Raw genomic sequence first — 25,517 nt, 5'->3', positions numbered from 1 at the left:
CTGGCTAACACGGTGAAACCCCGTCTCTACTAAAAAAAATACAAAAAAAACTAGCTGGGCAAGGTGGCGGGCGCCTGTAGTCCCAGCTACTCGGGAGGCTGAGGCAGGAGAATGGCGTGAACCCGGGAGGCAGAGCTTGCAGTGAGCTGAGATCCGGCCACTGCACTCCAGCCTGGGCGACAGAGCGAGACTCCGTCTCAAAAAAAAAAAAAAAAAAAAAAAAAAAAAAAAAGACTCAGGCATAGCACAAAAGGAAGCACTCAGAAGCTAGCAGGACCAAATGTGTCTCAGGATCAGAGGTATCAAAGGCTGCTCTGCTGTGGTCCCCTGCACCTGCTCTTCTTTCTATACCTGCATCCCCCTCTCTTCTGTGAAGTTTCCAATCCTTGATTAAATCAATCAGGAATTTGCAGTGTGGTGAGTGTGGGTGCTCTCACCATTCCATAGCCAATGAAGAACACTCATCACAATAAAGCCAGTATGCTCTTTGCAAGTATGTGTCTACCTCTATAACATTTAAAATTCACAAGGAAGGGTCAGTGTGACTAAAATGTAAACAAAATAAAATAAACTAGGTAACATAACTAATCAGGGGGCCAAGTTCCATCTTGTCACTGTCACTAATTAACTAGGGGATGGAACTTGATTGGATCATTGAACCTCAGAACTCCTGTGTCATCATCTACAAACTATACTCATTGGGGAAGAAGAACTCCAAAGCCTTTTATATAAAATTCTACAGTTCTGAAGATAGATTTAACTTAAATGAACAAAGACACTTAGAAGTAGAAATACAGACATAGAACAAGTGTGGAGTTTGGCTTTTTCTTTGTTCAACAAAATAATCAGCCTAATCATTGCCCAAGAAATCCCAAAAAAGTCTTGGGCCCTCAAGGCAGATGAGGTTCTAAAACCCGACCAGAAAATTCATGACATTCCCACTTTCAAGTGTATTTGCCAATGCAACCAAAACATCTGCAAAGTATGAGCCTGCCTTGGTATACAATACTCTGTCAGCCACACCCTCTGAACTTCCTATCAGAACCATAGAAGCCTCCCATTTAGTGAACCAGATGTGGAGGGCTTGGTAGCATTAATGCTTGAGAGAGAAAGAAATGCAATGGAGAGCCGATTACTGAAGCACTGGAAGGAAATGGTATCATGGTCTCTAAATTCATAGTAAATAATCTATGAGGGATGTCCTGGGGAAAAAAAGCACACACACAGAATATGGTCACAATTCTCTGGTGTGTAATTACCTATTTAGGTAATTCATACACAATATAGTCACTAAATTACAAGAATACAAATTTCTGAGCAACCAACATGTGTCAAATTCATGCACAAAGCTAATACACTTTAGTCATAGAAAGGGGCCTCGGGTCCTTAAGAGTGTATGTGTTCTAACTTTACCTGCTGCTCCAACAAACTTAGTTGTCGCATTGCCAAATTTAAAAAAGATTAACAGCTGTAAGTTTGAAATGGTGTGGGGATGGAGATAATTGGCAGGCACACTGAGTAGGGGAATAGACAGAGAGAAAAGACACAGAAACTTAAAAAGAGAAACCCAAGTATAATAGTATTCAAAAGATACAGTAGTGGTAGGCCATTTAGAGAATCAAAGCCCCTTGATTCGTTCAGTAGGGCCTGAAAACTTAGCACAACCATCATTGCATGATGCATGATGATCCTAAATCATCCAAAACATTTAGACCACATTCAGAATTCTGGGGTGAAGGAATAAAAGAAGATGGAAATACATTATTAAAGATTTCCATCAAGTAGTTAAAATGCTGACATACGTACATTTTTTCTCTGAACAGATTTTTTTAAAAAATTGAACCAAACCATTTTCTTATAATGCCAGCATGTTTGTTGGTGACCATCCTGAATAATCCTTGCAATGCACCATACTAAAACCTTGAAGCAATGCCATGCAAATTAAGACATTAGGAAAAAGTACAAAAATAGGGTTTAGGTTTTACTCTCCAGGCAAGGTTAATGGAGAGGCTGAATATGATGAAGAAGGTCACCAATGATGAGACAGGAGAGGGAAGAGCATTTATGGTTGGAATGACATTATCATTTTAGATACAAAAACCCTGAAGTGATGCTAACATTATCCAAGCTCTGATAATTGAAATTGTTATCAGATATGAAGAGATGCTATCTTTGAAATTTTAATCCCTGATTCTGTTTGCTTATGATATCTTCAGATTGCAGCACCAACACCTCAGATTTCGAGGGATGCTTTGAAGTCTCTGGAAAACAGCAATCTTCTACAAAATCCAGTTCCACTGTGTTTCAGTGTCATGGAATCCCATGTAGGGTACTTGCTGTTATGCAAGCACCTTTAAAGGCAAATGAGCAAATGACACAGCCAGGAGATTTTTGGGGGTGTGGAGCCTGGCTGGACAAATCTTCATCACATTTCAAGCTAGCCATGAAGCACTAAGTAATATGGTGCTGCTTTTGTGCCACCAGGGCCAGGAAGCTCAACAAATCCTGATATATATACACATTTAGATAAATCCACAGCATAAATGCTTTTCGTTTCCTCCTGGAAGTGCAGAATATTGATTCAACTGCTATCCCTGGGCTGAAAGACAGAATTGAGATTTCATCTATTTGCCTTTGTATAGAAATCTTTTCTATCCAATGGAATATGGAGGAGTGACCTACATGGGCAGGCACTGGTATGTTTGTCTTTCTTTCTCAGTATTTTCCCTATATATGTGCATGTATGTACATGATTGCTTCCCCTACAACTACATTGAACTGGAAGAAGTTGGAATAAGATGACAGAAAATCCCCTTACAGAAATCCCAACTGTCAAACAGCATCTCTTACTGAGTCATTTACTCCTCTAACTGCCTAGAAAATGGCCTCTTCCAGTGAGGCATCTTAAGTTGCTTGAGAAATCTAATGCACCTCCTTCTACCAGGCAATCTGTTCTCTTTTCATATGTAGCATTAGGCCTATTATCCTTAATTCCACACCCACCCAGCCTGTTACCTAGGCAACAGCATCCTCAGATTGCACTGGTCAAACCAAAACTTTTATCCATCTTTATGAATCAAATGGGCGGCTAATATAATCAAATAGACCCAAATTTACTTTCAAAACAGTTATAAAAGGAAATTTGTGAAAACAGCTAGAACCTCAGTGGTCAAAAGGAAGGCTGGCGTGTGCAGGGAGGTGTTTAGCTGGTAGTCAAAGCAGAAGGAGAAGTTGTCTGCGGGCCAGATTAGTTTGCCCAATTTAAGTAGCAACTGAGAAGCTGCTGATGGTGGATTGGGGAATTTTGTTTTCTGCTCCTTACAGGAAAAATCAAAATGTATATTGTGTCAGTCTGGGATCTTCCAGAAGCAGGCCCTGAGTCAAGGATTTGGGTACCAATAGTTTATTTGAGAAGTGATCCCAGGAAGCATTCGAAGGAGGTAGAGGGGAGTGAAACAGAAAAGGGGGAAAAGCCAGCAATGCATTAATAAGTTGGTTAGTGCTGTGGGCAGTTGGTCACTGGAGACCATCTAAGAACACACCTCAGAATTGTCTGACAGCAAGGAAACTGGGGCACTTATCTACCTAGTCCTTTCCCTGGTAGGTTGAGAATGGTTCCCATGCATTAACCCCCAGGCACTTGCAGCCTGCCCTGCACAGAGGCCTAGGAGACACCAACTGCCAGAGAATACCTCCACCTCCAACAGACACGGAAACCTGGTGGTAGATACCAGAACCATCTGCAGTGACCTCCACAGCCTCCACTGCAGTACTGAAAGCAACTGGAAACAAAATTAAATTCCAAACCAGTTTCAAAAGCTGATCAATAAAATTTGCAAGAGTTTCAAATATGTAGCCAAAATACCATGATTTGAAATGAGGCAAAAAATGAAAGTCCAAATATTAATCAGGATCAGTATGAATTACACCATCATAATTTTTCCGGCAACATGCCTCAGAAAGAAGGTGGCCTCAGAAGGTGATGTGATAAGGGCATATGCACATCTGAGGTCCTCACACCACCCAGGAAGGAACTGGTATGTTGAAAAGGAATCCACACTAAAGAGAAAGTCAAAAAAGCTGCGCCTTACTAAATGCATATGTAAGAAAGCCAGAAGCCTCCACTCTGCTCCCTTGGGATCAGCTCTGACGTTTGGATGTTTGATGGTTGCCCAAAACGTCGAGGAGAAACACAGCATCTCATGGGTTGGGAAGACATGAAGACCAAGGCATTGTGGGGTGTTGCCTCAAACCAGAGGATGTGATGACAGCAAAGCATCTCAAGGAGTAATGAAAGAGTCCAGCAGCCATGTCCGACCTACCAGGTTAGTTAACAACTCTCCTCTCACCCACCTTACACCCTTGCATGATTGGCCTAGACATTGAAGGGCCCTTGGACAATGAGGTGAAGGGAAGGGAGAAGAACAGCCATATATCTAGCCAGAAGGAGTCCTGGAGAGCAGCATGCAGGTCAAATGAAGCTGGGACTGACAAAGGAGAGGCCAGGTGTAGAAACCATAAAGAACACAGTGATTGCGAGCGCAGGCTTTGAAGTGAGACACATCTTGCTTTCACCAAGTTTCCTAACTTCTCTGGGCCTCAGTTTCTTCATCTGTAAAATGAGGATATATTAGTCAGTTCTTACATTGCTATAAGTAAATACCTGAGACTGGGTAATTTATAAAGAAAAGAGGTTTAAGTGCTTTATGGTTCTGCAGGCTATAGAGGAAGTGTGGTGCTGGCATCTGCTTAGCTTCAGGGAGGCCTCAGGAAACCTACAGTCATAGCAGAAGGCAAAGAGGGTGCATTCACGTCACATGGCTAGAGCAGGGGCCAGAAAGGGGGGAGGTGTCACACACTTGTAAACAACCCGATCTCAGCAGAGCTCACTCACTAGCGTGGGGACAGTACCAAGGGGATGGTGTTAAACCATTCATGAGAAATCTGCCCCCATGATCCAGTTACCTCCCACTAGACCCTACCTCCAACATTGGGAATTACATTTCAATATGACATTTGGGTGGGTACAGACATTCAAACTATATCAGGGGATAATACTAATATCTACCCCAGAATTGTTGTGAGTTAAATGAGATGATGTCCATAATGTACTTAATACAATGCCTAGCATACTCACTAAATGGTAGCTTTTGAGGGGCGTAGGGGAGAGGAGGGCTTGATTGGGTTTGCAGATGGAGGCTGTGGAGAGCAAAATGTTTAAAGGTAAAGTTGGGAAACAACATCCTCGAGGGAGGGGAAGGGGTGGAATCAGGAATCAAAAGCATTCTAGTCCCTAGGGAATTCTGTTTAAAACTTTCTAATTATGATATACCCTGTTGTGTTACAATTAATTGTTTATGGGTCTAAATTTCCCTGTAGACTCCGAACTCCTCCATGAACCTATACTTGCTGAGCTCAACCTATGTACCAGGCACTGTACATAGGCACTAAATTAGTGAACTAAACAGAGTACTCTGCTTTCATAGGGCTTACACTAGAGTGTGGGGAGACAGGCATAAACAGTGACACAAATATACAACACGAAAAGTCATCTTGAGAACTATGGGTAACAATTAAGCAGAAAGAGAGAGAATGGGGCACCAGCATGGAGGGTGAGGAATATCTGGAAAGGCTTTGCTGGTAAAGTGATGCTTGAGCAGAGACCCCATGAATGTGGAGGAAGGGGCCCTGTAGCTATTCTGAAAGTAGCATTCCAGGCAACAGCACCACTGAAGAATGTTGGGGAAGAATATGCGGCCGCGGGGCTGCAGTGGAGGGAGCTGGTGGGGAGCTGCCAGAGCTGGAGCTGGGGAGGCAGAAGGAGTATGAGGTCATGTGAGGCAGAGGGTCTCAAACCCCCCAGTACAGTATAGAATCCCTGGGAAGCTGAAAAAGCCTGAATTCCATCCTGCAGCACAAGCAAGTTTAATCAGAATCTGGAAATGGGATCCAGGCATGGAATGTTTTAAAGAGCTCCAGATAATGGATGTATATGATTGCCACTGACCTAGGTCTTTGAAGTCCATTTTAAGGACTCCAGCTTTTACTCTGAGACAGGAAGCCATTGAGGGTTTTGAGCAGAGAAGGTACATGATTTGTATTTTCAAAGGCTCACTCTAACTGCTGTGTATAGAAATGGACTAGAGGAGAGAGAGAGGAGTGACACAGCAAGACCAGTTAGGAGACAAAATACCATTGTATTGATTTTCTGTATCCACAGTGCCTAACACAATTGCAGACATAAAATTAATATCCCCAAAACATTCCCTCTGCCTGAAACCTCATCCTCTGGATCTATGAATGGTTTGTCACCATAGTTCCTTCAGAGGATTGCCAGATAAAAATCAGGACATCCAGTCAAATTCAAATTGCAGATAAACAATAATTTTTCAGTATTGCATGAGACATATTTATACTAAAAATTATTGGTTACCTGGTATTCAAATTTAACTGGACTTTTTATATTTATTTTTTATTTTAACTGGATCCCATCTTTTTATTTGCTAAATCTGGCTGCCTAACCTTCAAGGCTTATTCATTGGAGGCTTTCCCTGACTATCATCAAATATAGAAATAAAGCACTCTCCCCCAGGATTCTCTATCTCCTTTATCCTACTTCATTTATTTTCAAAGCTCTCATCTTTGCCTGAGATGATATACATTGATTTGTTTCTCAATTGTCTGCCCTGCTAGACTGTGAGCTACAGGAGAGCAGGAATTCTGTATTCACTGTGGTATCCACAGAACCTAGACCTATGCCTTGCATATACTCAACAAATACTCATGGAGGGAAGGAAAGAAGAGAGGGAAAAGAGAGCAGGTGTGGGAGGAAGGGAGGAAATTGATAAATATGAGAGAAAAGAAGAAAAAAAAATGACACAACAGATAGGTTTTCTGGAGGAGAAATGGGAAATTAGAAAGCTCAATTCAGAAGTTTTTTGCCTCAGGATATAGGAATCGGGGTTATCTGCTAAATCTGTAGGAGGCTGGATTAGGCAGAAATTTTAATGAGAGAGACAAATGTTTAGAAAGGTCACAGAAGGGAAATGGGAAAGTGAGTAAACAGTGGAAAACAGATAACTGTCAGAGTAAGGAGGATCTACATGAGGTTGACAAGCATCATCTGTAAGGAGGCTCATCTTGGTAGGCTTGTGATTGTCTCCAATGGGGCTTAGCCAGCTAGAGTTAATACACATAGAGGCAGTTTGGGCAAAGAGCTGAGGTTTGAGAGGGCCAAATGATCAAGGAACCCATAAAATTAATTTTTAACTTAAGATAGCCTCAGATTCAGGCTGGGTTAGGAGGTGAGAAGATCTTGGAGGAAGTTACTAGACTTATACCTGAGGAAGGGGCTGAGAACCAATTTTTGGTGCAGAGGGGTGTACTAGTCCATTCTCACACTGCTATAAAGACATACCTGAGACTGGGTACTTTATAAAGGGAAGAGATTTAATTGACTCACAGTTCCACATGGCTGGGGAGGTCTCAGGAAACTTTTGGCAGAAGGAGAAGCAGGCATGCCTTACATGGCAGCAGTTGGGAGGGAGAGAGAGAGAGATCATGTGAAGGGGCAAAAGCCCCTTGTAAAACCATCATATCTTGTGAAAACTCACTCACTACCATGAGAGCACCAGAGGGGAAACTTCCCCCATTATTCAATCACTTTCCTCCCTTGACCCAGAGGGATTACAGGTCCCTCCCTCGACACATGGGGATTACAATTCTAGATGAGATTTGGGTGGAGACACAGAACCAAACCTTATTGTTCTGCCCCTGGCTTCTCCTAAATCTCACGCCTTTTCACAGTTAAAAGCCAATCATGCTTTCCCAGCAGTCCCCCAAAATCTTAACTCATTTCAGAATTAATTCAAAAGTCCACAGTCCAAAGTCTCATCTGAGACAAGCAAGTGCCTTCTGCCTATGAGCATGTAAAATCAAAAGCAAGTTAGTTACTTCCTAGATACAGTGGGGGTACAGGCATTGGGTAAATACACTCATTCCAAATGGGAGAAATTGGCCAAAACAAAGGGGCTACAGGCCCCATGTAAGTCCAAAATCCAGCAAGGCAGTCATTACATCTTAAAGATCCAAAATATTCTCCTTTGACTCCATGTCTTATATCTGTGGCACACTTATGCAAGGAGTAGGCTCATTCATGGGCTGGCATTGAGTGCCTGCAGCTTTTCCAGGCACAAGGTGCAAGCTGTTGGTGGATCTACCATCCTGGGGTCTGGAGGATGGTGGCCTTCTTCTCACAGCTCCACTTGGCAGTGCCCCAGTGGGGACTCTGCGTGGGGGCTCCAACCCCATATTTCCCATCCACACTGCCCTAGCAGAGGGTGTCCATGAGAGCTCCACCCCTGTAGTAGACTTCTGCCTGGACATCCAGGTGTTTCCATACATCCTCTGAAATCTAGGTGGAGGTTCCCAAACCTCATTTCTTGTCTATGCACCCACAGACCCAACACCATGTGGAAGGCTTGGGGCGTACACCCTCTGAAGCAATGGCCCGAGCTGTACTTTTGCCCCTTTTAGCCATGGCTGGAGCTGGAGCAGCTGGGACACAGGGAAGCAAGTCCCAAGGCTGCACAGAGCAAGGGCGTCCCTGGGCCAGGCCCACCAAATCATTTTTCCCTCCTAGGCCTCTGGGTCTGTGATGGGAGGGGCTGTTCTGAAGGTCTCTGATATGCCCTGGAGACATTTTCCCCATTGTCTTGGCTATTAACATTTGTTTCCGTATTACTTATGCACATTTCTGCAGCCAGCTTGAATTTCTCCCTAGAAAATGGGCTTTTCTTTTCTACCTCATGGTCAGGCTGCAACTTTTCCAAACTTTAATGCTCTGCATCCTCTTGAATGCTCTGCCACTTAGAAATTTCTTCTGCCAGATACCCTAAATCATCTCTCTCAAGTTCAAAGTTCCACAGATCTCTAGGGCAGGGGCAAAATGCCCCCAGTCTCTTCACTAAAGCATAGCAAGAGTGACCTTTGCCCCAGTTCCCAGTAAGTTCCTCATCTCCATCTGAGACCACCGCAGCCTGGACTTCATTGTCCCCATCACTATCAGCATTTTAGTTAAAACCATTCAACAAGTCTCTAGGAAATCCCAAACTTCCCCACATCTTCCTGTGTTCTTCTGAGCCCTTCAAAGTGTTGCAACCTCTGCCCGTTACCCAGTTCCAAAGTTGCTTCTACATTTTGGGTATCTTTATAGCAGTACCTCACTACCTCAGTACCAATTTTCTGTCTTTACTTTATAAAGACATACCTGAGACTGAGTAGTTTATGAAGGAAAGAGGTTTAACTGACTCACAGTTACACACGGCTGGGGAGGCCTCAGGAAATTTACAATCATGGCAGAAGGGGAAGTGGGCACTTCTTACATGGTGGCAGGTGCGTGACAGAGAGAGAGAGAGAGAAAGGGGGAAGAACCCCTTATAAAATCATCAGATATCATGAGAACTCACTCACTATCATGAGAACACCATGGGGGAACCACCCCCATAATCCAATCATCTACCGCCTTTGACAGGTGGGGATTACAATTTGAAATGAGATGTGGGTGGGGGACACAGAGCCAAACCATATCAGGGGATGTATAAGTGAAGATATTGTGCTCAGAGAGGAAAATTTGAGAGTCTGAATCATTGGAAGGGGTAAGGTGATATCAGAGCAGTTAATGCCTCACCCTGTGAAGCCAGACTGTCAGAGGTTGAATCCCAACCCTGCTACTTATTAGCTATATAACTTTGGGTAAGTTAGTTACTTTCTATGCCTCAGTTCCCTTATCTCTAAAATGGAGTTGATAATTATACTTACATAAAAAAATGTGTTGTGGTAATTAAATGAGTTAATGTATGTAAAACACTTAAAATAGTTCACAGTGGGTAGTTTGTAAGTGTTAGCTGTTATAACCATGGGTACTGGTTGTTACCATTTATTAGAAATGAAAGTGATTGTAATACAGGAAGCCACACTGAGACAAATCAGTCAAACTAGCCAGATTGGTTTCATCATAAGAAAAAGGCAAAAATAACTCCAATGAAATCCAAAGATGGGAAAGGTAAGAATAAATGTATAGAGAACAATCTTGAAAACAGCATTAACAACAGAACTGATTAATTCAAGACTTAGTTTTTGGAAAAGCAATATATTGGGAAAATGCTTTAAAGTAAAATAGTACTTTTGAAGGTCTAATTTTTATACTACATAGTGGCCAATTAAATGTAATCCTTTTACTAAAACTATAGGTGTGTCTATTTCTCCCCTCAGTTCTGCCAATTTTTACTTTAAATATTTTGAAGCAACATTATTGGCTTCTTTTAATACCTTCCTGGTATATTAGCTCTTTTATTGTTACAAAATACCTTTCTTGGTTTCAAATATTGCTTTTGCCTTAATATCTACTCTGTTTGGTATTAGAATAAGAGCATTGGCTTTCTTTTGGTTATTGTTTGCATGGTATATCTTTTTTGCATAATTTTAATTTTAACTTTTTGTGTCTTTAAATTCATGTTTCTCTTATAGAAAATGTCACAGGTGTGACTATATGGGCTGGTGTCATGGGCAGTAAAGGAATTTACTAAGACAGTTGTATGTTAAAAAAGGCAGATTTATTAGAGAAGGTATGAAAATACGGTGCAAGGTTGCAACAGGCAGCACAGTAGAGAAGGGGCTGTCTGCAAAGAGGTATTTTTTCCCAATATATTGTTTTTCTTTTACTCCATATATGTATTACATTCTGTCCTGTCCTGTCCTGTTCTGTTCTTTTTTTTTTTTTTTTTTTTTTTGAGACAGAGTCTCACTCTGTCACCCAGGCTGGATTGCAATGGCATGATCTTGGCTCACTGCAATCTCTGCCTCCCAGGTTCAAGTGATTCTCCTGCCTCAGCCTCCTGAGTAGCTGGGATTACAGGCGCTCACCACCATGCCTGGTAATTTTTGTATTTTTAGTAGAGACAGAGTTTCGGCACATTGGCCAGGCTGTTCTCGAGCTCCTGACCTCAAGTGATCCACCTGCCTTGGCCTCCTAAAGTGTTGGGATTACAGGTGTCAGCCACTGTGCCCGGCTCATTCTGTCCTTTTCAATAGCTGTATGTCAGTACTGTTTTAAACTGACAAATGAAATAATAGAAATACATTTAACAGTGTCATAATAAATATTAAGAAATTAAATACAATCAGGTTAAATCAAGTGGTAGAGTGGGGTAAGAAAGAAGCATACTGATTTTATCATTTCTCAAAATAAGAGATTAATAGATACTTTCTGAAGAAACAAGATTAAAAGCATTATATGAAATTATAGGTATAAAGCTAGCCACCAAAACAAATACATGAACATTTCTATTTAGCAGAATAGACTCACAAACAGGAAATAAAATGGGCCAATGGACAATGAAGAATGTTTTAAAGATCTATATATTTAAGGACTATAATCAAAATTAAGATGAGTGGACTTCTACTAATAGCAGATTAGGTAATTTGGTTACACCTTCTCACTAAGAACAACTAGAAAAGTATTACAAAATATTTTTAAATCTGCTTAAGGGCCTTATAATAAGATAGAGAAGTATTACCTGGACAAAACATAGGGGAGAATGGATGCCCTGAGAAATGAACCCTGTGTTTACACTCTACTTCTAGGGGCGTTTAATGGTCCTGGAGGGTTCATCTGAGAGGCTAAGCAGTAATTCAGTCAACCTGGTGAAGCTAAAGGAGCAGACACTGGCCAGTGGCATTGGAAGCCACCAAGAGGTGAGTGGTGGAGGGGCGCTGGTTAACCTTCCTCATTTTGACTTGGATCTCAAAAAGTCTGCATCCTAAGATTTGTGTGAACTGGAAATACATGAGCTATTTCAGGGATTGTAGGTCTAATCCTCTCAGTCCCTGAAACTGAACAGAGGTGATCAAGATTGCTAGTGCCTTTGGGCATCTGGCAGAAGCAAATGAGAATCCTCTTAGGAGGAAAATAGCATCATCTTGGGCTGAGATTATTTCTACCAACAATTTTTCAAATCCCAGGTCCAACATGCCAACAGAGGCAGACAGGCCAGAGATAAAATAACATGAATTAGCACCAGTAGGGGAATAACCATAGAAAAAAGAATAACAAGGAAGGATATTGCAGTTATCAGATGAACACTTTAAAATAAACATGCTCACCAAATTCAGAGAGATAAAAAGCAGTTTTCAGATGTGCAGTAGAAAAATGGAAACTATACAAAAGAATCAAGGTCCTTCTCCCAGCACCAAAAATCTACATGTCAAGTCCAGAAAGAAGTGGACATGTTTATAGCATTGGTGTGTGAAGTTATTGATTCATTTATTTAATAGGCATATATTGAGCTTTTCTGTGAAAGCCACAGTTGGATTCTGAGGAAGATGGGAAGATAAATAAAATGCTGGTACTGTGCTATAAAGGAGGTTCCAGCTAATTACCATATTTATTACACATATTATTTAGTCAAAAAAGCACTGCCTAGCTAAGATTCTCCCTATGTTGCTTTTTAAAAGGTGAAGAAAACAAAATACATTTTGATGTTTAAATGGTCTGATCCTCAACCTGCTCTCTAGGGGAGTTTCTAAAGATGGGTGGATGAGAGACCATCATTGCTGTGTGGTGTGCACAAGGGTTGGTCACTTGAATCTGGAATGGCAAGGGAAGAGCCACAATCATACCACAGAGTACAGTGGCTTTAGTCTAAGTATTATGATCACACAGGACTTCGGGTCAGCACCATTGTTCAGTCCACATAAGAAGTATGAGAAACTTGGTCCCATCTATATTTGAAGTGGTATTGATTTGGGGGCTGTTGAAAGCAATATATTTCTTTTCAATTTCTTTAAAACAGGAACCTGCTGGGACCTCCTGGAGAAAATAACCTATTCTCAGTGCTGAGAGGACTCTTGAATTAAATCATAAGTTACTTAACTTCCATGATAAATATCTCTCACAGCACATGTGGCCTTGAAAAGTTTCTATTTGGAGCCTGGTGGGGGGAACAAAGTCATTTCTTAGAAGTGTAAACTTCTTCTCTGAGACAGATTCGTGAACAAAGGGAATGAAAGCTGGTCTGTCAAAAGAAAACATGTCCTACACATTCTCTTTGTGAAAGGACTATAGGAATGTGAAAAATCAATGTCCTCTTACACCACTCTTCTAAATCTGTGTTCTTGTTTAGCCAAGTGGTCCAAGGGTTGAATCCAAGGAAACACTTCTTAGCTTCATAGGTCATTGTTGCACTGTGTTATTACAGATGCATTATACTTCCAGAGTGAATCCACAACCCCAGTGGCTCCTAAACTTCTGGGTGATCATGTTTGGTTCTAATAACACATGCAAAATAAAGCCAAACAGTTACCCTCAAGATCAGAACATAACAATGTATTGCCCTAAAATAAAAGCCATATAAGGTAAATAATTTGACAGTATGTGCTTAGATTGCCAGGTAATTTTCTCATAACTTCTCTTCCTTCAACTAAAATCACAGTCTTTATTACCTTCAACATGCTTAAACTGAAAGAAATTTTGTTCTGGTCTCTGCTGCTTTGGCTAAAGGTACTGTTTGCCAGGGCTTTCTATTTTGATGTAAGATAGTAAGTAAAAATGTCAGATATATTCTACCTAGTACACATTGTTCTCCTTAACAATACCTGAAGGGAGCTTTCAATTCAGGATTAGTAAATATTTTTTTAAAACTCAAGTATTGAATTCACAGTACAGAATAAACTCAGCTTGAGATAGGTAGTCTTGCACTTAATTTGAAAATTAAGTATTGAATTCACAGTGCAGAATAAACTTAAGCATATTGTACAAACAGGACAACTATAAATATTAGGCATGCCTAGTCACAAACAGGTTTAGAGGGATTCTCTTATTTTCTCACCAGAAAATGGATAAACCATTGTTTAAGGATAATAAATGATAGCAAGCTTGTTCGATTGCAATTTACTTTTTCTCATGGTGTCACTGGTGCACTATCCACAAATACACTTTGGTACTGCCCAATGTAGTTCCAAACTTGTCCATGTTGGACTGATCCTTCTCTCATATTAGCCACAACTGTAAGTCCTGGGGGCAGGGATCCCCTTTTCAATAAAATGTGCTAAATCACCACAAAGTTTTCAAACCATTTTCTTCACAAGGAAAGACAATGAAAAAAGGGAATCCTAGATTTCTCCAAAGAGCTTGTGAGTTAAGGCAAAAGGCGATATCAATTTTAATCAAATCTCCAAAAGTCAAGAATAAATTTTGTGGTTGGCAGAATAATATCCCTCTCCACCCTCCATAAAAGTCCACATCCTAATCCCTGGAATCTGTGTATATGTTATGTTACATAGCAAGATGAAATTAAGTTTGCTAGTCAACTGACCTTAAAATAGGGAGATTAGCTTGGATTATCCAGGTGAATCCAATGTAATCACACAGGTCCTTGACTAGAGAAGAGGAGGCAGAAAAGTCAGAAGCAGAGAGATGGCACCATGAAAAAGATTGAACCAGCCGTTGCCAGCTTTGAAGATAGAGGAAGAGGCCATGAGCCAAGGAATGTAGGCAGCCTCTAGAAGCTGGGAGAAGCTCAGAAAGAGGTCCTCCCCTCAATAAGCCTCCAGGAGGAACTCAGCCTTGCCAACACCTTCATGTTAGCCCAGTGAGACCTACTTCAGACTTCTGACCTCCACAGTTGTAGGATAATTAACTCTTATTGTTTTAAGCCACTAAATTTGTGGTAATTTGCTATAGCAGCAAATGAATGCAAGTGTTGAAATGCTTCTGGGCATTCTGGGCTTCTTTAATGTTGTTGGTCTATTTAAGAAAAGCTGGCACAGAGGACAGTATTCATGCAGCATTCATGCATCTTCTTCCAAATCATTCCCAGGCATGCTACCCACCATGGCCTACCAGTCTTTTCCCATCACAAAATATTAAATGATGTACTCTTGACGCAAATTGCTGGGTCTCAGCCCCAGAACTTATGATCTGGGGTGCAGCCTGAGAATTTGCATTTCTAACAAATTCCCCAATGATGCTGCTGATATTGCTGGTCATTTTGAGGCCCACAGGTCTAGTGGAAGAGAAAGGCGTGTAAACAATTAAAATACAGTGTGTTAACTGGCATGATGTAAGCACACAAATAGTACAGCAATCACAGTGAAGAGGCATCAAAATCATGTGCTTGTCTGGAGAAAGATTTTTAAAAGAAGTGAATAAAAAAGACAAGACACGGAAAAGTGAGAGGGGGAAAAAAGGAAAAGAATATGTCTGGCAGAGGGCAACCCCATATAAGAAGACATAAAGGGGAAACTGCTTTTGTTTTTAGGACAGTGAAAATATATAACTGGAGAAAAGAGTGCCCAAGAGCAGGTAGTGGGAAGTGAGGCCAGAGAGGGAAACAGGCCAGATATGAGGGCCTCTCTGTGCTAAGCAAAGGAATCTGACATTATCCCACATGCTACAGCGATCCACTGATGTCTACAAACAGACTTGTACATTAGAGGGCATACTGGGCAGCTGTGTTGGATGAGTGGGGCCGATGATAAGACCAGCAGCAGAGAAAGCAATAAGAAGGCTCTTCCAGGGGCCCACCAGAGAAGCAATGAGTGCCGGCCCCATGGTAAAGGCAATGGTTTGGATGGCATGGCCATGAGAGAAGCATAAAGGTAGAGTCTGTAGACCATGGTTACCAATTAAATATGGGAAGTGAAAGTGGAATGTGGAAGACTAGAGAATGACTGCCAAAGTTTGGGCTTATACATTTGGTTTGGTTGGCTATTGGAACCATTCACCAAGAAAGGAATGCCTAGAGGAGGAGCCTACTGTCTGGGAGAGGTGATGATTGAGTTAGGATTCACGGGGCATAAAGTGCCTACATTATACCCAAGGGAATGTGGCCAGAGGAGAGTTTTAAATAGCTGTAAGTTACCAGGACATCAAAGCACAAAATAAAATTTAGTGTTCAAATCAAATAAAAATGTTTACTTAAAGACTTTTTAAAAATAAAAAATGGTTTCACTTTGTCAGATACTTTTTGTAAAACAGTGCGCAGTGTCCTCTCATTCTTCCCCATGCCTAATGTGTGGCCAGTCTCTTTCAGAGTCAAAAGCATGGGAAAGGGAAAGGAAAGTAAGAAAGGATTTAGTGATGACTTACTTATGATAGAATGCACCTACTAGTAATTATAGTGACTGAGATAGATGCTCCTTCTCAAAGCATGTTTTAGAGTTGGCTACCATTTTGTTCCATTCCCGGGGATTGTGGATATGTTCTGTCTTTACCCTGAAGACAGAACCAGGCATACTGATTGCAATACAACATAGGGCAAGGTATGGACTAAATTAGAGTTGATGTTTTTAATTTTTAGAGACCATATAGACATAGCATTAAGAAATTAAATAATGTATGTATATTGAGCCCCAACTGAAGCATATCAAATGGCATTATGTACTAAAATGCAAATAAGTCATTTGCTTTCAGAAGTTAAAAATCAAAAGTTGACCCTGTAATTTAATTTAAATAATTAATAACTAATAAAAGTTTATAGAAAAGGTGCATTCTGGGAACTTTTACGGAGCACCATATAAATGCATGTAAAAATATATACAGAAAAAAATCACCTATAGAATCACAGATAGCTTTAATTTGCATTTATCATTTCCTATATTATATTAATATTTAATAATGAGCATGTAGTGCTCTTATAAATTAAAACATGAAAAAATTTTAAAGCTAATTTTCTTCATTAAAAATACAGGTATTTGTAAGTATATTTTAATGGAAACCTGAGACTATGCTGACATTGGTTCCTAAAACAGATGTTTGCCCAACTGCCTCCTTACTGTCTAATATGGAGTCAAGTGGCATCCAAAGTGATGTCAGCCTTGGTGTCAGACATCTAGGCTTATGCACAACTAGGGGACTAATAGCTTGCTCATATGTGTTAAAAAATAACAGAGACAGGTGGGAAGGCTGGACTAAAGAGGGAAGAGAAAGTTTTAGGACATCAATTTAGAAAGCTGTTTCAAATTGTTGGGAACCATGAAAGGATGAGGTTAAAAGGTTTTTCCTCTAAGGTAGCCCATGCTGACTTGAACCTCCTTAAATGCAAAGATAAAGACTATGCTCCATAGTGACTATGGCTGTATGTACTCCCTGAATGCAGCCCTGTCACAAAACTTAGGGCTAAATCTTCAAAGTAAGATCAGGCCACCATAGCTTGGCTATTACACAAATGGCTCCCACAAATATAGGAGATCCAAAGACACCTATTCAGAAGATAAAATTGGGAATAAGAATTTATGCTTATAAGCATGGTACTTCACATATATACCAAGATGCTAGGTAACACCAGCTACATATGCAATGGCCGCTTAAGCTAAATCCTCCACAATTTTGCTCAAGGTTACTATGCAGTTTATTGAAGGTTAATCCTCCTTATAACTTGACTATTAATGAGAAAATTGAAAAATAGGTGAAGATGACAAAACCTGAAGAAAATGTTTACTATTTTAAATCCTTTCAAAGGTGAGTTCTTTTCATGTCTAAACATCAAATATTTATAATTCATGTCTTGAACACATCTCACATTAGTGCTAATTTTACTGTAAAACTGGACAGTGTGTAATTCTCTAACTACAGGGGGGAAAATGGGAGTGAAAATGGCTTGTATCAGTTAGCTACTGCTGTGTAACCCATCATCCCCAAAACTCAGTTACTTAAAACAATAAGCATTTATATTATTGCTCACAAAACTACAGGTAAGCTGGTTAGTTCATGTGGTCTCAGCTGGACTCCTGCATGGGTCTGCAGTCATCTTTGGGTTGGGTTGGTAGCTATGTTAATCTTGGTTGAGCATTCTCACATGTTTTGGAGTTGGCTTACTGTAAGTTGGTCTAGGATGGCTTTCAATGGGGGGAAATGAGTTTTCAATATGTTTTCTCATCTTTCAACAAGGTGGGCCATGTTTGTTCTCAAGGAGGCAGGGCTCTAAAAGAAGGTGGAAGGACAGAAGGCCTCTATGCTCAGACCTGGTACACTGACACTTCTGCCACATTCTATTGGCCAAAGTAAATCATATTCAAAGAGGTGAGAAAATAGACTCTACCTCTTGATAGGAAGAACTGTGAAGACACATAGGAAGGAGTAAAGAATTGCGGCCAATTTTGCAATCAGTCTGCCATATGCATAAACCAAACAGAATACCCAAGTCAAATATTAGGAAAAAAGTTTAAACACAAACGAGTGATGGTCAGTAAAATAAGCAGACCATCTGTTTCTTATTGTGTGATGATATGTGATGAAAAATGCTAGTTTTATTCAGTAGAGGGAAAAAGTTTTATACCTCTGCTTTATCCCATCAAAATAGAACTCCATCTATACCACATTTTTACCTAGGGCTGACCTTGAAAGATACTTTAAAAATGACTTAGTTCTTTCTATTGGAAATGAAATATATCTATTGACTATTTTGTCAAAGAAAAAAATGTATAATTTTACTCAGCATAATGTTATTGGAACCGTTAGGAGATGTGCCAAATTCTGACACTTTTTAGAATGATTCAGATACTAAAATTTTGCCAAGAACATTTCAATACCTGAGGCATTTTTTTCTGAATTATCCATTTAATCATGCACTCCTCCTTCCTTTGTTTTTGTAGATGCAATTCAAACAGATTGCATTTTCCCATCTGGGGTTTCTGAGCCATTTGAAAATAAAGCATAGTTGGATCTAGAGTAATAATAAAATTATTTAACAAACAGTATGGTGTGGGCACCGGCCAATAAGAAAACAGCCTGACTCTAAATTTTGCTATGCTGTGAGTTCTACCACCACCATTCCTCTTAGAAAAGAGATGAAGGATGCCTCCCACATCACCTCGCAGGAGAGAGGTGCTTTAATGAGACCACTCCAAGGGCTAAATATGTATTCTCTGGAACATTAGGGACACTGTGGACTGGTGTCTGGAAAATCAAAGGTGCAGGAGGCAGGCTAATTTCTTTGACAGGTGAGGGAAAGGAAGCTGGCAACATTGACAGTGGCCAGCACACCCAGAGTTTATCAGGGAAAAGGAGATGTGTTTCTCAGGGGCCAGATATGGCCCCTCACTAGAGGGAGCTGGAGGGATAAACACAACTCAGCTAAGAGAAGCTGTAGGTATTGCTAGATTCTCAGGGGCTGAGGAAGAACTAGGGAAGTAACTGGAAGAGAGATGCATTCATATTCATCAAGGGAACTACAAGTAGAGATCCGGATCAATGACAGCGATTCTTTCTTACCAACCATGGAAGTGTCAATGAAAGAAAAAATTAATTCTTAAAACCTGAAGTTGGGCCCAGAAATTACTAACCCAGTTTCATATAGTACCAACCAAGTTAAGACTTTTCCTATTTCCCTCACCTCTCCTGCTCCAGTCCTTTGCATTCCAACTCTGAAGGACCAAGACCTCCACCTAATGAAATAGGGAGAAGAAATCAAAGCAAAGGTGGTTAAGGCAAGAAGTTGACCACAACATTCTTCCTAACTGCTCGTCTTCCACGAGCCACAGCTAGGGAAGTAAGGAAAGGACTTACCCTTAAATCAGTTCTAAAGTTTGACTGTCCCATCAGACTGGACATTTTAATAACGGATCAGAGAGCTTTCCATGTATCTAAGAGTGTAGAGAAAAGTTATGAGATGGCCCCAATTTTCACTTCAGAAAGAATAAAATATAAAAAGAAGAAAACAGCAAGAACAAAAAATTAAATTGCTTTATTATATATCACTCTTCATCCTTCTTTGATGGACTAGTACAAAGACCCATCTCTCTTGGAGATAACACTTTTGTGGAGGAAACAACAAAAAGAAGCAATAAGTAATTATGTAATAACAGGTAGTGATAGAGAATGAAGGAAAATAAAGCAGGGTTAGGAGATGGGTGTGAGGAGGGCAGTGCTATTTCCCACAGGGCAGCCAAGGAAGGCATTTGAACAGAAACATGAAGTGACAGAGCCAGCCTTAAGAAGACTTGTAGGAAGATGGTCCAGGTGGGGCGGGGCAGGGGAAAGCAGTAAGTGTAAAATGTGAGGCAGGAAGGAATTCGGTTGCCCAAGGATTTTTTTTTTTAAGTTTGTATGACTGGAATAGGGGGAATGGATAGAGAAGGGTAGGTTATGAGTTTTGAAAATTCACTAGGAGTTTAACTGTATACAGTCAAGAAAAAGGTATTGGACTTGAAGTGTAATGTAAAACTATTTGAGAGCTGGGTTCCATTCCTTTTTTTTTTTTTTTTTTTTTGAGATGGAATCTCACTATGTTGCCCAGGTTGGAGTGCAGTGGCGCGATCTCGGCTCACTACAACCTCCACCTCCCAGGTTCGAGTGATTCTCCTGCCTCAGCCTCCCAAGTAGCTGAGATTACAGGCACCTGCCACCAAGCCCGGCTAATTTTTTATATTTTTAATAGAGACAGGGCTTCACCATGTTGGCCAGGCTGGTCTCAAACTCCTGACCTCCTGATCCACCTGCCTCAGCCTGCCGAAGTGCTGGAATTACAGGCGTGAGCCACTGTGCCTGACCAACTTCCATTCTTACATATTTACTGTGGTTGCTGTGTACAGAATGCATGGTAGACCACTGAGACTAGACACTGGGTGTTCAGTGACTAAATTTTTGAGTCAGCTGCTTCTGAATCACCTAGGATACTTACTGAAAGAACAGATTACTAAACCCTATCCATTGCCAAAACCTACTGATTCAGAATCTTTTGAGGATAAGTAAAGAATGCTAATTTGTGGTGATGCTCCAGGAGATTCTTTCGTGCTGTCAGAATCAGGAATCACAACCCTATATTAATGACTATTTTATGAGCGCCACAAGAGAACTTTTGCTCAGTATCAGGCTTATGCTTCCCGTGAAAATGTGCATGCTTTTATCTTGCCTGTTTACTTTAACCACTTTTCATCCATCATTAACAACAGTGCAGGAATTAATTGTGCAAATTTTTTGCTTCCAGCTTTAACTTGGACTTAATTTTACTATTTATCTGACTTTCATTTTCCCTTTCCCTGGTATTTCTGTTTATGTTTTAGTATTTATGGATCCATATTGTTTTTAAGACTTAAACTGCCACCTCAGTAGTCTTCAGAGTACTATAATGTACCATACATACATTTAATTTAGACTTATGCCCATTATAGCTTCAAAGCCTTCTCTGAGTAAAAGGAAAGGATTCGCATTATTTTTCCCTTAAAGAAACACTAATGGTAACTTTGTGATTCTTTTACCCATCACTGTCATTCAAACATCACTGGATGAGTTCATAACCAATATCATTTAAAAATTTTGTCTGCTACAACACATTCATCTGTTCTGCTTTGCTAACATATTGCCTAAACTTAACTGCAAATAAATAATTTTAAAGGCTTCTTTTAACATGTAAAATTTTATAATACTGATTTTTTTGGTCTAATGCATCATGTAAGTGGTTTCATACTACCTTCAATCCTAGAGAATGTCAATAAACATAGAAGAGCTCTTCATAGATAGTTGAGAAGACTTAAAGTGAACTTGGCTTTTATTACATGAAACAAAAAATTCTATTGGATTTTAACAGTAATATTTTAACAGCTTCTAAGTAGAGGCAAGAAAGGAAATCAAGTGTGTACCAGTCCAAGTACCTGTAATAGTATAATAGAAGCACTTACTAACCAACATTTCACATCATCACATGCCGTGCTCCTAATAACGAGGCTTTTTCACTAGAAATATTGCATTAACATTAGACTCTCAAATTGCTAAGTATGAAAAATCACTCACTTAAAAAAAACAGTCTATTACTTATTTTAGGCTGGTCAAGGTTAAAATGGCCATTTATATATTTCTAACTTCAGCTCTAAGCTCAGAGAGCATCTGATCAGCCAAGACAAGAATTTATTTTGCCCGTACCCAACAGAGTAAAATGATAAGTTAGCCATCAGTTCATCCTTTGCCAAAAAGAAATATCTCCTAAATTTATACACTATAAACCATCTAGTAAATAACATGTGCATACTATACATTTCATATTTATGTTATGTACTGTTGAAGGGGGAGAAAAATCTTCATGAGGGTTTATTCAAATAATATGAAATATCCTAAGAATATCAGTTCATCCATATGAATTCCATACAAAGTACAGAAGTGGAAGTGGCCATCATAGCCGGACTGTAATAAGCCCCTAAAATGCAAAAGCTCATTCTAAATACAATAAAGCAGTGAAATTCATGTAAGTCATTACTTTTCTCCTATACAAAGTCATCTGGTAGTCTTTACTGTTAACTTCATGCTAAAATGTCCCAAGTTTAGGCTGTTTACCAAGAAAAGAAATAGGAAAGAATTAATAGTTTTTAATTTCAGGTTAGAGGAAGAACCCTTATCATGCAATAATGAAACCCAAGCAAGTCCAAGTTTGTAACTGTAACAATGCCTCTCATTAATAGATTATCCAACTTCCTCTATGGCATTCAAACTGTAGCTTAAAACCTAATAAACAAAAAACCACATAAGAACAGGATCAAGTTCTACCATGAAACGAAGAATTATAATAAAGTTTATTCAGCCCTGAATATTTAATTTAGGAGCATGAGCAAAGTAGAACACACTTCATCTAAATGACACCATTTAAACAGTGCTATAAAATAATGCTACTTAGTAAGTGTGGTGCATTATGTGATTTGAACGATTCTGTTAAAAAAAAAAAAAAAAAAAAGCATTAACAAGTAACATTGTCCCCACCAGCTTGGAGCCTACAGATACAATTACTTTGGTCATATCTTTCCAAATGATTTAGTAATGCTTTTTAACATTGCAAACATAAATCTATCATAGTACTGGAATTCTGATCTATTTTGGTGCTTCTGGGGCTGCCTAAAAATGAAAAGGCATCCAAATGAAATACACTGTACACTTATTATACCTTAAAATTTCAGTTCCTAAAACGTGAAATAATTATCTACCATTTAGCTGTCTGATTTAACTGTACATCGTAGTAGATTTTTACCTCTAGGATTTTTACTGTACTTTGGGAAATTAGTGGTAAAACATGTTTAAAAAACAGCATGTGACTATACTTGAGTTCACATAAAATAGCATTTTTACAACTATATTGAAATTTTATCCTTTTTCACAGGTTAACATATCACCAAAAAAATAAAAATAAAAACCACAATACTTTTGAAAATGTAACAATGCATATTTATTTCAGGAAATCATCAGAGGTCACCTTTAGGTCAATTTACCACACCAGAGGAACAAAGTTGTTAAACTACAGCTGTGCTGAACTGAGCCACTTATCCACAGTACAGTATAGAAGCTGAAGTTGTTTTCCCCATCAGGTCTTCAGTTCAAAATACTATTATCATGCTTAGTATGGTCTATGTCTTCTCTGGTATGAATGATGTGATCCACCATGTAGGGTTGAAGGAGGTGGACTCCATGTTGGTGGAGGAGGTGGCAGTCCTTTCCATGCAGGCCATCGTCTGTGATCCGTTGCATCTGTTTGTGTAAACTGAGGGCTCAAGGTTTCTTGATTTTCAGTGAACTGAGGTAAAAAGTTAGGGTTGTAGTGGTGAAAAGCAAATTCACTTGCAGATGAATTACCATTTTGAGACTGGGGAGCACATGGTGGAGGAGAATTCATATAAGGTGGCACCTGGGCAATAATATATCCAAGTGATAGATCATAGGTCGTGGTTAGAGCTGGCGCTTGGCTAGAAACCAAGTTAGGAGTACCTACATCCTGAGGAGGATATGGCATTGGATAGTTTACTGGTGATGATGGAGATGGAGGTGGTGCATAATGCTGTTTTTGAGGCATAATATGACAAGGGGACGATACCACTGGTTGACTTTGATACTCGGGATAATAGTCAGGAGGTGATGGCTTCTTAGCACCAGAATCTGAGTTATTCTGAATATGATCAACTATTAAATTGCCGTGTTTTCTTGTAAAAACACTAACGGTTTCCCACTGGATGGGAAAAGGCGGACTTGGAGATAGTTCTGGGGGAGGAACCTGAAGATCCTTATGTGGCTGATTATGTTGCTCGTGTGGCATTTGTTGCATAGACGGTAGTGACATCATGGTGTGCTGCTCTGGTGGAATATAGTTTAGATGGTCCCTGTCTAGCAGTCTTTTAGGGATTTCAGCGATTTCAGTTCGTGGCGGAGCAATATGAGGACGAACTTTTTCAAGCGAAGCGCTGGCAACTTGTTTTCCAGCTCTCTTATGGCGGCGTTTGATATGAGCCTGTAAGCTTTTCTGAGACAAATATGTTCTCTTGCATCCCTGAACAACACTACACATGAAGACAGAACCTCGTTTATGCTCCTCAATTCGCAGCACAGGATAACTACAGCGTGGACATATTTTATATCCGATTTTGTCATATAAATTAGCACAGTTATAGCAAAAAGCATGCTTGCATGGAATTATTCGCCCATAGATTTTAATAGGCAAATCACATTTGTCACAGAAATGAATTGGTGAATCATCCTTTTCACCTATGATGTTTATCTTAATGTCCCCCCAAGAGTAACCAGGAATTTTTTTCTTTTTTCTCACCAGTTTAACTCCTTTAGAGTAATACTTCCTGTCTTCATTATATTCACGTTCTTGTTCACCAGCAGGCATCTTGTTCATATTCCTTGGAGATGAGACACAGATTTAGGTTTGTCTACTTCTTCAAAAATGACTTTTAAAGGAATTCTTCTGCTAACATCAAGGCCACGCAACAATCCAGAACTATGAGTGCCTAGTAACCCATTATCAGCGTCATTAGGATCCAAGTTTCGGCTCACAAGGGACCGGGAGTCATGTGCCAGTAACACCTGCGCATTACAACGCATGTGCACCATCTTCCCAAGCCCAGGAGGTGAAAGTGCGATCCGATCCCGCCCCAACCCTCCACTGCTTTGACCTTTAAGGGCTTCCTTCTCTTCTCACCTACCCTGTCCCACCACTCTAGTGAGGGAGTTTGGGCAGAGAAAGCAAAAGCTTCAGTGTTGAGGTTGCTAATGCTACTCTTTAGTATTCAAAGAGAAAGGGGTCTTTGTGGAAACAGAAACTGATGGGTGTGCCCAGCAGGCCCTGCAGAGCTTTGCCTTCTAGGACTGACTTATTTTTATACTATTGCATTTTTGTGAACTGCCTTAAATCCCTCATTGGAATAAGATAGGATGTGTCTGTATGTGTGTGTATGTATATGTACATACATACAAAATACACCTTTAAGATTTTGTGATTTCACGGTACAGTAAGTTTAAAAATCACCTTGGTCTGGAAGAAGGCAGCATTACATTTATCTCGTCAAGGAAAAATCATGTAAGAAGTAGTGAATAGGGTCGGGCGCCTTGGCTCACTCCTGTAATCCCAGCACTTTGGGAGGCCAAGGCGGGCAGATTGTTTGAGGCCAGGAGTTCCAGACCAGCCTGGCCAACATGGTGAAAACCCATCTCCACTAAAAATACAAGAATTAGCCAAGCATGGTGGCACATGCCTGTAATCCCA

General features: G+C 40.1%; 1 protein-coding gene and 1 long non-coding RNA gene across 2 annotated transcripts in view; one reads left to right on the top strand and one right to left on the bottom strand.

Moving 5' to 3' along the window:
- Window positions 1–3,614: 3,614 nt before the first annotated feature.
- LOC126946733 (uncharacterized) overlaps window positions 3,615–25,517 on the top strand; it is a 43,407-nt gene continuing 21,504 nt past the window's right edge. The window contains exons 1-2 of the long non-coding RNA XR_007722743.1: window positions 3,615–4,325; window positions 11,644–11,754. This is a non-coding gene — a long non-coding RNA (uncharacterized LOC126946733). The remainder of the gene's footprint in view (window positions 4,326–11,643; window positions 11,755–25,517) is intronic.
- Window positions 23,181–24,832, bottom strand: CBLL2 (Cbl proto-oncogene like 2). Its single transcript, XM_050777368.1, has one exon. The coding sequence runs from the start codon at window positions 24,648–24,650 to the stop codon at window positions 23,373–23,375; it is 1,278 nt and encodes a 425-aa protein (XP_050633325.1). The 5' UTR covers window positions 24,651–24,832; the 3' UTR covers window positions 23,181–23,372.

This window comes from Macaca thibetana, chromosome X (genome assembly GCF_024542745.1).
Source record: "Macaca thibetana thibetana isolate TM-01 chromosome X, ASM2454274v1, whole genome shotgun sequence".
Taxonomy (NCBI): domain Eukaryota; kingdom Metazoa; phylum Chordata; class Mammalia; order Primates; family Cercopithecidae; genus Macaca; species Macaca thibetana.
This window is presented reverse-complemented; position numbering and strand designations above follow the sequence as displayed.